The sequence below is a fragment of the Adiantum capillus-veneris genome, chromosome 6 (assembly GCF_014529385.1).
Source record: "Adiantum capillus-veneris isolate H3 chromosome 6, ASM1452938v2, whole genome shotgun sequence".
NCBI classification, from domain to species: Eukaryota; Viridiplantae; Streptophyta; class Polypodiopsida; order Polypodiales; family Pteridaceae; genus Adiantum; species Adiantum capillus-veneris.
This window is the reverse complement of record NC_140936.1, coordinates 9,124,025-9,137,446: the sequence shown is the minus strand read 5'-3', so window position 1 is coordinate 9,137,446 and position 13,422 is coordinate 9,124,025. Positions and strand designations below refer to the sequence as shown.

At 43.4% G+C, this 13,422-nt stretch overlaps 2 protein-coding genes and 1 pseudogene across 3 annotated transcripts in view; 1 reads left to right on the top strand and 2 right to left on the bottom strand.

Annotated features, from left to right (window-relative positions):
- LOC147455118 (uncharacterized) overlaps positions 1 to 13,422 on the top strand; it is a 95,990-nt gene that overhangs the window by 15,861 nt on the left and 66,707 nt on the right. The window lies entirely within an intron of this gene.
- LOC147455122 (nuclear envelope-associated protein 2-like) lies at positions 9,214 to 10,133 on the bottom strand (annotated as a pseudogene).
- On the bottom strand, positions 11,508 to 13,421 carry LOC147455121 (uncharacterized). Its single transcript, XM_086515160.1, has one exon. The coding sequence runs from the start codon at positions 13,344 to 13,346 to the stop codon at positions 11,508 to 11,510; it is 1,839 nt and encodes a 612-aa protein (XP_086371286.1). The 5' UTR covers positions 13,347 to 13,421.

Below are 13,422 nucleotides of genomic sequence, written 5' to 3'. Positions count from 1 at the left end.
TGAGGCAAGTTCATGAGTTTTTGCCACTTGGCGCATTTACAAGCATTTGCCCGTTTCGGGTTTGCCGCTTAAAAATATCCTGACCGGTTGCCCAGTTGACTTCGCGGCAGAGTTGTAAAATGTTCCCCTAGTCATACCGGAGGTAATGACGCGAACACATTTCACGGCCCAAAATAGCAGTTCCCTAAATTTTAGGAGATGCTTCGGTTGGGCTCCCACTGGTCTTCTGACCACCTATCCTCATTGGGACCGCATCCAAAAGTGCAATGTGGCCCAACTGTCGGATACTTTTTGTTGGTAGTCCCACCTTGACTTTACGCCTTAATTGAGTTCACTTCCTAGTATCCACCAACTTGCTAAGTGCGACGGGGGGACCTATATGATCTTGCTCTGAGCCTAGACATCCTCTTACCATACGAATTCCAGTGCCGACCACTTCTCGTCTGCGGGTGAATCTACCGTTCACATTGGCCATACAATGTCCGACCGTTTGCTACTTCAAAAAGAGGGTCTTAAACAAATAAACTAAACCCCATTGGAAAGAAACCAACAACCAAGGTTAGCAGTTGCCACATCTTTGTGACATGGTTAATAACTGCCACGTCCTCGTTACACCATCCCTGCACATCTGAGCCTCGACACCCCCATTGTACCTGTGAGTTCTGGGCTGGGGCTGAACTGCTGCCACGCCAAAGTCTATACTGGTTTTTTTGAGAGAGTCGAGTCCATATGTTCTGGTCTGTTGCTATGTCTCTGTCGATTTGCTGTTATCTATTGTTTCTTGTGTTTTCATTCTGTTTGAGTGAGATGTCACGCACATTGCACTGAGGAGCACCCACTGTAGAGAGCACGACACACTATCCACGCTACAGGCGCTCTCATTTTTGGCATGCCCTATGGGACCTCAACTGAAGTCTCACTCTCTGTTGAGGTACAAATCGAGGAGCTAGCTGGTTTTTACCTAGCCTCGCCTGCTTCGCCTTGCACAGTGCAGCCTGCTGGTCTGGTCCAGTTTCAGCCTAGATAGCTTAGTCTAGCTGACCTAGTCTCTCACCCTACTGGTCTAGTTCTCTCTCGCCTCGGTCCAACCAACTCTCGTCTTGGTCTAGTCCTTCCTCGTCCCTGGTCCAGCCAGGTGGTCTAGTCGCTCGCCTTGGTCTAGTAGAGTCTAGACAGGTGTTCAGCCAGATAAAGGTCTTCTTGCCCAAAGCTTGGTTGGATTTGTGGTTACTGCATGACACATACAAGGCGGTCATTAGAGCGTCAAAAGCGCACTACTGAGTCCTCTGAAGTACCACCACAAAAGACGTCAACCCTTGGTACCTAGTAGAAGTCCACCAACCTCATCACCCATACCTCCACATACGGCATCATCCATTCCTCCATCCGGTTCTACATCTTCCAGGTCACCTTCCCCAATAAAGCCCTCTCCCATTTTGTTACAGCAAGCTATTGAGCTACAGGCTCCTGAGCAAGAGGCCATGGAGGAGTTGACCAGTGTTTTGGCCAAGGTAAACATCAAGTTTCCTACTTTCAAGGGACTCTCCTTAGAAGATGCAGACGACCATGCAAGGAGGTTTGTCTCTCTCTGTAGAGGTCGTGGTCTTAATAGAGAAGATGCTTATTTGGTGTTGTTTCCATCAACCTTGGATGGTTTAGCAGACAAGTGGTACAATCAGTTTGCAAAGAATCACTTTCCAACTTGGGCAGCTTTAAGACAACAGTTCTGTGCAGCATTCAGGCGAGGTGACTTCCAGGAAAAGGTTTTGGATGAGTTGGCCAACATGGTGCTCTAGCCAGAGGAGACTTTTACAGAACTCATGACTAAAACCAAGTCTCTGGTTGCCAAGCTTTCTCAGCAACCAGGGGAATTTATGGTCAAGAAGTGGGTAGAGAAAGCTCTTCCAAAGACGTCTCAGTCTACCAAGATAGAAGGAGCAAGGAGGCTATTCAAGGACCCCTTTCAAGTGGAGACTGCCTCAGCACTCACGAAAAATCCCTCTGACTCCTTGCTTTCTCTACATAGGGAGTGAAAAGGACTGAAGTTGCAAAGAGCACTTCAAGAGGAGAGGTCCTTCTCTCTTAGACCGGAAAAATCTCCATAGTAAGGCTTTAAAACAATTCAAGCGGGAGCTAGAAGAGATCCAGGCACATCAAGACACTAAGTCGCCGATGGTGTGGTGTACCTCTTGTCGCTCTCCAGGGCATGCTCCTCAGGACTGCCCACTTCGAGCTTATTGCCATTTCTGCGAGAAACCTGGCCATGATGACAAAGAGTGCTATTATCTAAAGGGAATGCGGCAACTACAACAGAGCCTCGTCCCCAAAACCTTCAACAAGGGTTGACACCTACATCCAACATGGTTTCACCCTATGGCCATCAACACCCTATGCCACCTCTGCTTACAACACCTCCTATGCAAGGTATGCACAACAACTTTGCATCTCCCAGCTTTAATCATGCTAATGCTTAAAGTTGAGTACTTGTTTTAAGCCAAGTAAGTTGCGTCAACTTATTTTACACATACCTTTTTTGAAAACATTTTTAAGTTAATAATGTTTTGTTTTATCTAGTTTTGTTTCGAAGCAATCAAAGTGATTTAGTTAGTTAGTTTGTTTGTTTTTGTTTTTCTTTTCTTTTCGTGTGTCCCTTGCTTTTATAGTTTTATGAGTGCTTTATTCCCTCTTATAATTCGTGAGTTCAGACTATTCTGAACTTATGAAGGTATATTTTTCAGTCATCTAGCGGACATGCAAATCTTTTTGATTTTCGTCCGAGTGGTGACCAGCTGTTGAGCTTCATGAAGATATATTGGGAGGGTGTGCATACCCCAACAACTACCGATCTTATACTCATTTGTGTGTCGATGTAATTTTATGTGTGTATTACTTTTATTCCTTGGTTTAAATATTTTTTTTAATAATAATAATAATAATAAGTAATGGGTCTTTTTGTAATTTTGGTTGGATCCTAATTTATTGTGTAGAGCTTCTTTTCGTCTTGATTTTGGTTTGTTTGAGTGTTATGTCTTTTATTTCTTAATTTGTCTTGATTTATCTATTTGTTGTTTTTTGCTTTTGATTGTGTGTGTGTGTTTGGTAGTTGTAGTGAGAAAGTTATAAATCTAACTTTGTAGATTGCATGTTTTTAATAAATAATGTTTTTCTCTTAAATCTCTTAAAAAATAAAAATAACTTCTTAATTTGGGTCCTTTGGATCAAGGGTTTCTTGTGCGGTTTCATGAATATCTCTTGTGAGAGGAGAGGTTGAGTAGTGATTCTAGCAAGGGATCGCGGGCACTCGATTGCACGCTATTGTCGATGATCTTTTGAGTGTAGCAAGCAGCCTTATTTAAGGACCTCACTGCTTGGCAGCAGCCCTGCTATACAAATGAGGGGTGTGGCTAGCACCAATTTAGCCTTAGGATCTTTAGCCTTGAGGCGGGCGTTGATCTGAAACACCGACCTTACTACAAAAATGAAAAACACTTTTACTTCTTCTTCAGCTTCAACCAGCAATGTTGATGACTCTCAGGTACGTCTTTTCGACCCTTCTTTCTTTTCAGTAGCTAGAAGTAGTCATAGTCTGTATCAAGAAAGATTTAAGTTTTTAGCTAAGTCTAATTTGAATAATTTGCATGTTTTTGGTGATGGTCCTATTCGTTGGGCTTCTTTTAAGAATGTGTTAGTTAGTACTCATTACACAAGTTCTTCCATAAAAGCCCTCAATCGTTTGAGGCGTTCAAGGAAAAAACATTTTGCGGTAGATCGTCCTCTAAGTCCGGTTCATACCTCTCAAGTTATTTATGTTATTTATAATATTCACGATAGTTCTGTGATGTATGTTTGCCAAACCTTTCGAACAGCTTTTGTTCGTTTTCAGGAACATGTAAGAGAAGCGAGAAAAGTTCAAAGTAAGAGCACCGTACGTGAAAGTGTGAAACCCTTGTATGTGGCAATAGCAAAACATGGGTTTGAGTCTTTCCGTTGTTTTCCCATTGAGCACATGAAGGTAATTTTAGAAACTCTAAAGAGTTCTATAAATCAGCGTGGCCTCGAGAGTTGTTTTGGATGAGAACTTTGCATACTTTTTTCCCTAAAGGTTTCAACTTGGAAGTAAAGTCTTCTTTACGTAAAAATAAGACAATTTACCATAAGAAACCTATGCTTTGGCGAAGGCATCCCAAACCCGAGTTAGTTCTCCCTTCATGTCAGTTTAAAAGAATTTGGATTCCTAAAGGTTCTCGTTCAGATCCGCCTTCTATCCCTGAAATCAATCCAGTTGTTTTGCACAACACTATTTCTAGTAGAGTACAAGGTCTCCCTAGGGCTTCAATCTCTAGAATTGAGAGTGATGACCCTTCTAACCATAGAATTTTTGCTTATAGAGATTTCAAACGGAGATTGATTTACTTATCTAGCGCCATGGAATTGGGTTCTTTTTCTTATAAAATATTTGAAAGGTATAATATAAGGATCCTATTTAAGCTCTTGTATACCCTTGAGAACTACTCTTATAAAGATTTGGAGCTAAGAGAGTCTCATAGTACTCAACTTCGAGTACTGTTAGGCAAATTTCTGAAGTCCAAATGTCCTAGTTTGAAAAATCCCTTGGTTGGAAAGAAAGATTTGTTGATAACTATCTTTACCTCCCCTGACTTAGACAAGGTTGGATTAAGCTCTATTTTGAGATCTCAAGAAGCTTTGGATGCTCTCCCTCCTTGTGTGAGAAAGGTATGGAACCATCCTGTCGTAGCTTTCAAATATGTGAAAACTTTAGGACAAAAAGCTTTCAACTATAGTGACATAGGACGTAATCTTAAAAAGCAAGAGAGGCTTGCAATCTCAAGTATTGATTGCCCTTGTAGTAAAACTGCCTTTTCTTCTTACGTAAATGGAGCTTTGGGTCATGTAGTTATTGCCGATTGTTCTATCCTTCCTTCGGATTCTTTGAAAGACCTTTTCTCAAGAGGTACTAAATATAGGCTCCCTTCCTCAAACGACTCTTCCCTTCTCAAAGCCATATAAAAAGGAATTTCTAGTTTCGTAGTAAAGTTTGAGGAGTCTTTAGGAGTTCAAGGTATTTTTACCCATTGGAAGTTTGTAATCCTCAAGAAAGCTTCTTTGAAATTAGCATCTTGCTCTCAGAACGTTTCTTCAGGAAGGAATAGCTTATCTTCTTCTGATCGTGATGCTCTTAGGAAATTTCATCGTGATTTTGTAATCTCTTATGTAGATAAGTGCTCTAATAACTTTGTTGTTACGTGCAAAAAGTTCTATTTAGAATGCTTGTTAGGTGAAGTAAATTCTCAGACTTACAGTGATTGTGATCTTTCAATGCAAGAGGTTATCTTGAAACATGAAGACTTTTGTAAGTCTTTTGGTTTTAAGTGCCAGCCTAAATTACCTTTTTTATATACCGTTTGGAAGTTCCACAAGAACCCTATAAAGCCTAGATTTATAGCTGCTTCTTGTAACACCTCTTTGACCGAGGTTTCCAAATGGCTTAGTTATTGTTTCAAAGCCATTTTACCTAGCGTAAATGAATTGTGGAATAATATGCTAAAGGAAGCAGACGTACCCACCGATTCAAGTTGGATTTTAAATGATTCAGTAGGTGTGATTCCTGTTTTAAAGTTTTTGAACTCTTCAAGAAGCCTTAAGGAGAAATCTTCTCCTTTATGTCTCCAAACTTTTGACTTTACAACGCTATACACGAAGCTAAATTTGGAGGACCTTAAATTTAGAGTCAAGTCTCTTATTTCAAAAGTTTTTGCGTACAAGCTTGAGAAGGATAGGTACAAGGCATTGCTAGTAGAAAAGTCAGCCTTGAACTTTGACTTCTTATGGCTGAAAAATAAGAATGTAGATGTAGACAAAGGAAGAAAGAGATTCACCAGGATTGTAGATGACATTGACATCATATCTTGGCTAGATTTTCTTTTGGACAATTTATATATAACCATCGGCGACTCTCTTTTCAAGCAAACAATTGGTATCCCTATGGGTACCAATTGTGCTGTTTTTCTTGCTAATTTCTATCTTTTTACTTATGAGTTTGATTTTATGGAGCGTCTTGTCCTTGATAACACTTGCCCAATATTTTTGCACAAGTTATGCAATGTAAGACGCTTTGTAGATGATCTTTTTGTCCCCGACGTTCCTTCTTTTCAAGATTTTATGTACTTGAATTCGAGTTCTGTAGGCGGAGGGATTTATCCCAAGGAGTTTTGTGAACTTAATTGTACCACAAATAGTGATTGTTGTGCCTTTTTAGACCTTAAGATTTTTCAGACTCCCTTGGTATTAGAAGTAGATATCTATGATAAGCGCCTTGAACCAGAATATGCCAATCTAAAAATCATCCGCATGCCTCACATTTCTTTGAACATTTCTCTTTTAGCTAAGTACGGTGTCATTTGCTCTCAACTATTCAGATTTTCTCGTCTTTGTTCTAGTAAATCTACTTTTGTTGTTCAATCTTGCCATCTTATTTCTTTACTAGTTGAAAAAGGATACTCATTCAAAAGAATCATGAAAAAAGTTCGTTCATTTTTGCATCGTAGTAAGTTTATTTTTAGTGTTTCTTCCTTTGGAATGTTCAAGATAATCAGTAGTAAATTCAATAGAAGTGGGGAGCTAAAAAGCCGACTTATTGTTTGACTTAATAACACCTTATGTTGTTGTTTTGATCTTTAGCGTTTCTAGTATTTTCACTATAGCTTGACAATGGCTAGCCTTTATCATGGCTGAGTATGCCCATCACCTCCGAAGGGTGATAGAAACTCAGCTCGTTGGTTTTGTAGAGTACGTTCAAAGCATGAATGACCTCTATGTAAACCTGCACCTACTCTTGGGCACTGACGACGTGAGTAGGGATGTCATAGCTGTTGTCCAAGCTATGCATGATAAAGGTGATAATCTTATTCTTCTTGTTTGGACAAGAAGTGAAGTTGAGATCACATATTGTCAAGTTTGGTTCTTTGCTCTTCGTAGGTTTGTAGTAGTATTCATTTTTCGATTTCATATTTAGCTTACCTGAGGACTTAAGAATGTGTTTCGTTATATGTTGTTGTGTGAAGTTTGATTTCTAGGATTAAGTTTTTAAGATGTCTTATCCTTTTTTTTTTTTTTCTTAAAGTTGAGTACTTGTTTTAAGCCAAGTAAGTTGCGTCAACTTATTTTACACATACCTTTTTTGAAAACATTTTTAAGTTAATAATGTTTTGTTTTATCTAGTTTTGTTTCGAAGCAATCAAAGTGATTTAGTTAGTTAGTTTGTTTGTTTTTGTTTTTCTTTTCTTTTCGTGTGTCCCTTGCTTTTATAGTTTTATGAGTGCTTTATTCCCTCTTATAATTCGTGAGTTCAGACTATTCTGAACTTATGAAGGTATATATATGCCAATGCTCCTTCAGTTCCCCAAAGCTTCTACACATCAGCATCCGTCCCCATACAATAAGGGCCGAGACACCTCGCCCCTCCAATAGGCCAATTTGGTGCTACAGGTGCAAGGACTATGGACATTATCAGAGAAAATGTCCGTTGCCAGAATGGTCCCCTCCTTGCCGACACTGCCCTGAAGCTAAGTATCACTATAGTAAGGACTGCCCAAACCAATGCGCATCCACATCTGCAAGCACAAGCCAGGACCAGCAGGAGTTTACATTCCCAAAGATCAACCTAATCACAGTAAGCACCATTCCACAGGCCCCACCTTCCACTCTTGTAGTTGCCTCTCAAAATGGGTTGAAACAGGTGGAAGAGCTTGCTCGTGTGCTCACACGGGCACAGAGAGCTGCTCTTGGTCTCAGCCCCCCTGACGGTCCAACTTTTTCATCTCCAGGGAGTCACAAATGAGTCAACCTCCCCTAGTAGTTGACAAACCAGCAGGTAGTGCCAAGAGCCAACCTACCTCTCTTCTCTCAAATATTGATGGTGCCTTCATAGAAGCAGTAGAGGACTTGTAGAAGCTCAAGATACCAGAGCAAGCACTGATCAAAAGAGAGAATCCTAGAGCAGAGACTTTCTTGCAAAACACCTTTCAGCAGGTGTCATTGTACAACATGCTTCGACTTGATGCAAATTTTTGAAGTGACACCCTTTCCATCATTCAATCTCTGTATCTTGGTGCATGGTCTAGTGGCGGGCACCTACCGGTGCAGCCCTTAGAGTCCTACCTTATTTCATTTCCCGCTGCTCCGCTCACTGATTACAGGAGTCCTTGTCTCACCGCGTCTATTCTAGGGCACCACTTCTCCGGTGTCAGTGGATGGTGGGTCGGGTATCAACTTGATGCCCGAATTCACTATGTTGGCATTGGGTCTCCAGCCTACCCAGCTCGCTCCCTTTACATTGACTTTGGCAGACCAACGGACAGTCTACCCAATGGGCATAGTGGACACAGTGCCTCTGCAGGTACAAGACTTCACATTTAACTTGGATTTTGTTGTGGTTCGTCTTCCCTAGGTTGAGGGAGGATTTCCCTTGCTCATTGGTAGACCATGGCTATGACATATTAATGCACTGCGTGATTGGGGAAATGACGCAATGTGGATACATACTCCTGCCTCCCCGATGCAACCCATTCGCTTAGGAGGAGGCATGGATCCCGTTGTGCAGCAAGTTTAGTTGTTAATGGAAACCAATCCTCAACAAGAACAGCCTACTACACTTGAAGGGTCGAACGAAGATCTGCTAGAGTGGTTGGAAGCTACCAAGCCTACGCCTTGTTATGGACTATCTATTCAACCTTTGCCTGAGGTCACACCCTTTTGCTGTGTTCCTACTGTAATTGAGCCCAATGAACCACTTAAGCCAACAAATAGCGTAGAAGTCACAAAAGTTGATTGCTCAGTTGCCCCTTTACTAAAAGCATTCACACTAGGTAAGGTCGCAAAGGAGCGCAATAGGAGGACCGTTGCCATTATAACTCAAGTGGTATTTGCTATGTTCGCATTGTATCTGTATCTATTGCTTTTGTTTGCTGTTTCCTACCCATCCCCTATCCACCTCCCCACACCCCCACCATATACACCCCTTTCCCCTCACCCCTACCCACCCACCCTCCCCCTCTCGCCCCTATCTACGCCCCCTTGCCCCTACCCACCCCTTTCTCCCCTCGCCCCTATCTAGTTTCCCCTCGCCCCCCCCTGCCCAGGCCTCGCCCCGCGCCTAGGCCTCGCCCCCTTGTCCCTGCCCAGGCCTCGCCTCCCCTATCCACCCCTCACCCCACTTTTATGCTTGGTAACAGATGGTTGGGATGCTAGCCGAGCTCGAAGATCCTTCAACTCTTTTTCCTTCCTTTCCGCAGTCCTTTGGAACTAAGCTTAAGAACTCTCTTCTTCAAATCCTGATCTGCACTTCGATGATTATCCACCCGCGCTTCAAGCTTCCTGGCCTTCATCTTGAGTTGAGCAGAAAGTAGTCGCAGCTCTTCTCTCTGCCGCACAATCTCCTCACCTTTCACACTCAAATGCTTCACAAGCTGCTCAACATTTTTCATGGTAAGGTCTTGCAAGGAACTCTGAAGGTCGGAATCTTTTCGGTTGATCATCTTTGCAACTGCTAATTTCATCTCCGCCTCCATCTTCTCTACTTCATCTTTCAAATGTTTTTGGGAGCCCTCTCTTTTATGAAGTTCTTGTTGTAAGTCCAGAAGTTGCTGACTAAGCTTCGTTGCATATGCATCCTGCTCAATCAAAGCTTCATTCTGCATCTCCAATTCTTTCATTAAAACTTTGTATTGTGATTGAGCTGTGGCCGCAGATAAGGCATTGGTCTCAATTGTTTCACTGATTGATCCTAATCTTGCCCTTGCATCTACCAATTCTCATAAATACTGCATCACAGATTGCTCTGCAACAGCGGCAGTTGTAGTCGTTTGGCCATTCCTTTCCTCCAAGCTCTTATGTAAAACCTCCAACTCTCTTTCCATGGCAATTGCCTGTCTTCTGGCAGTTTCTTGCTCTAAATTGACCTCCTGTATAGCCATGCGGGCACAAACGTCTCGAAGTTCGGAAGCCATTGAGCCCACCTCATTTGCAATTCTTCTTATGTTCTGCTTCTTCTCATAGAGGTCTTTTAGAAGGGCATTTCGTTCCATTGAAGAGGGAGCCCTTTCAAGAGTTGCCATGGTCACAAAGAAACACACACACACACAGAGAGAGAGAGAGAGAGAGAGAGAGAGAGAGAGAGAGAGAGAGAGAGAGAGAGAGAGAGAGAGAGAGAGAGAGAGAGAGAGAGAGAGATATTAACGTCCTGTCGAGGCCAAAGCTGACCTATAGGACATATCAAAATACATCTTTGGTTACATTGTCTTCCATCATAGCAAAATGAAAATAAAATAAAACTACCTCAGTAGCTCAGAGCTCCATGGTCATGAGCTTACCATTACAACATGTTACCCATGCTTTCTACATATAAAGAAAAGAAAGATGTGCAATCAGGTTTCTTTAGTCTCCTGTTCTTGAGGTGATTTGTTAACAAACTCTCTAATGATGGCTATTCCTCCTCTATAGACTGCCCACTTCCCCTTTTTCCTTGCTTCTCTCACTTTTTCTAGTTCTCTTGATCTGTTCTTTAGTTGGGTAGGTGTCAACTCATCTGATATCCAAACGGATGTACCTTTGAATGACCTTGTCTGCTTCATGACTACTATCTTTTCTTTCATATCATAGTAGAAAACCTTTGCCTGTTTCCCTTTGACTTCCACATGCATTGGCTCTCCCAAATCGATGAAGGGGACCACCCGAGACAATCGGTTAGTCAGTGTATCTGCCTCTACAGTGTATTCAGATTCATCTTGTTCATCTTCATGCCTTTGCGTGTCCCACCCATCGGGAAGACCTCCAATTCGAAAATGTCTTTCTATGCTCTGTACTCTCTCTTTTTCTTTAATAACAGACAAAACTTCATCAGAAAAGCTTTGTGGAGTTACCTTAGCTGTAGATTGGTCTTTTTCAACCTTTGGTGGGAATTCTTCCATTGCTGTTTGCTTTGTTGTCAATTCTTGTACTTTTGTTTGAAGGTCTGCTATGTGTTCCTCTTTCTTCTGTAGCTCTTGTTTGACAAGACCGAGTTCATTCTGACGTTTCTTCATTTCTTGTAGCAGGTAAGATTCCCATCCTGTTGGTTTTATGATTGGTGGAGGGATGCGATCTGGTTGTGTCAGGATGTCAACAAAAGTCTTCTTCTGCTTCCTTGTCATGGTGCGGGTGTGTATGTAAAAAAAGGGGGGGGGGGGGTGTTAAGAGAGAGAGAGAGAGAGAGAGAGAGAGAGAGAGAGAGAGAGAGAGAGAAAGAAAGATTTTTTAACGTCTATAAACTTTAAAGAGGCCGAAATCGGCGTATGAGACAAAGCAAAGTACATGAGGTGGGTGTCCTCTGTGTATCCATAAAGGATAAAAGGGTACAAAAGTAAAAGTAAACTATCCTATGTAATGTCTGGGGGGAGGTGATTCAAAGAGGGTGGGGGTGGAGCTCCAAAAACGGGGGGAGAGATGCAATCCTATATGCTAGGGTAAATACAATCATGAGATGCTATCCTATCTCTAACTCCATCTAGTCCCATAATCAGGGTGTAATACATGATGCATGGATGGGTAGGGTGCGGACAATCCGCGTAAGATGGCGGCTGGATTTGCAAAAGCCGAGTACGTCGCTCCTCCAAGGATCTGTAGTAGTGCTCCTGGATCTCTTGGATCTCTCTCTGGTGTAGGCGGGGTGCCCTACGTCCATGTGTGCGTGGGCGTCTGCGAGCTCGGACCTCCTCAGCCTGTTGTAGAGTCACTCCTCTCTGGGTGGTCGAAAGTGATGGTGCTGCTATGGTCCTCTGGAAAAAGTCCGCGAGCTGTGTAAGGCGCTCGTCTCTCATCCCTAGTGCTGCTTGGAGGAGGGAGTCCCGATGCTGCTGTGCCTCTATGTGGAAGCGGCCGAGCTGTCGCTGGTCTCTGGACTCAAAGATCTGATGTAGAGTGGGCTGATCTGCAAACAAGGTCGGATATCTGTCTCTAATCTCCTCATATGCTCTACATCTGCATACGTAATGCTCCTCGCTCTCAACCTCTGCTGTGCAAAGTCTGCATATCCTCTCTGCTTTGGGGACATGTGCCGCTCTGCCTGCCTCAATCTCTAGCTGGTGTGATGATACTTTGAGCTGTCCGATGGCGACCCGTGCTCTATGTGGCATATAGACATCCATGTATCTTGGTCTCTGGATGAAACCATCTGCTAGAATAGTGAGGAAGTGGTCTCTGTAGTACTGCCTCTTCGTGGGAAGAGGCTCTCTGGGTGTGATCCATGTCTCCCTGATGTATAGCTGCCAGAGATCCTGTCTGAGAACTCGATTCCTCTCGGTGTGTGAGAGGCGTATGTGAGGGGAGTCGGGATCATACTGAAAAGGGGGCAGATCCGTGATGTCCAAGCCATGGGATGTAAACCACTCTATGACCTGTGAGTACCATGCCCTCGTGTCCCCCTCTTGATGCAGTTGTATCGATGCCTCAAAAGCTCTGCGGGTGAGTCTGTCTGGTGGGAGCTCTCGCATGCGTTGGATGAAACAAACTGTCTGAAAGAGAGCCTCTACTAGCATCGGTGGGGTAGCTAGCTCTGCTTTGATGATATCATGTGGTACTGAGGGTTTGCTGTGGAGCAAACGGGAGATAATGATGATTTGTGGGCGCTCTATCTGTGCCCATAGGGATGCAGATAGCCCTGGAGCCCATACAGCGGCTGCATACATCATGGTAGGTGTGACTAGAGTGTCAAAAAGCCACCCCTTGGTGCGGGGCTCCTGGAAGTGGGCCTGATGGCATCTGCGCTCCAAGGTGGCCAGCGCTGCATATCCTCGTGTAAGCCGGTCTCGGGCTGCCTGTGCCATGGAAAATCTACCAGTGGTGCCAGTGAAAGTCACCCCCAGGTATACATATGAATCAACCACATCGACCTGCCCGCCTACTGCTGTGAGTACTGCTCTGCTGCGCACTGTCCTGGAGGTGTGAAAGATCATGACCTTGGTCTTGCCAAGGTTCACTGTGAGCCCTCGATGTGTGCAGAAATCATCCAAGGCTCGTAGGTGGCTCTGTAGTCCCTCCCGTGTCTCAGAAACTAGAATGATATCATCAGCATAAAGCATAATATGTACTGGTATACTTGCCAAGTCTGATCCCGCCCCTCCTGTGCGTAGAATGTAATCTGATATCTCGTCGATGTAGAGACCAAATAGAGTCGGGGAGAGGGGACATCCTTGCTTCACACCAATAGTGCTAGCAATGGAATCCGATAGTCCACCTGGGCAGCGCACTCTACCAAAGACCTGTGCGTATAAAGAATGAATGGCCCATATCATCTCAGATGGTATCTGTAGCTTCTGAAGGCGCTGGAAGAGTCTCTCTCTAGGGATAGTGTCAAAGGCCTTGCGGAAA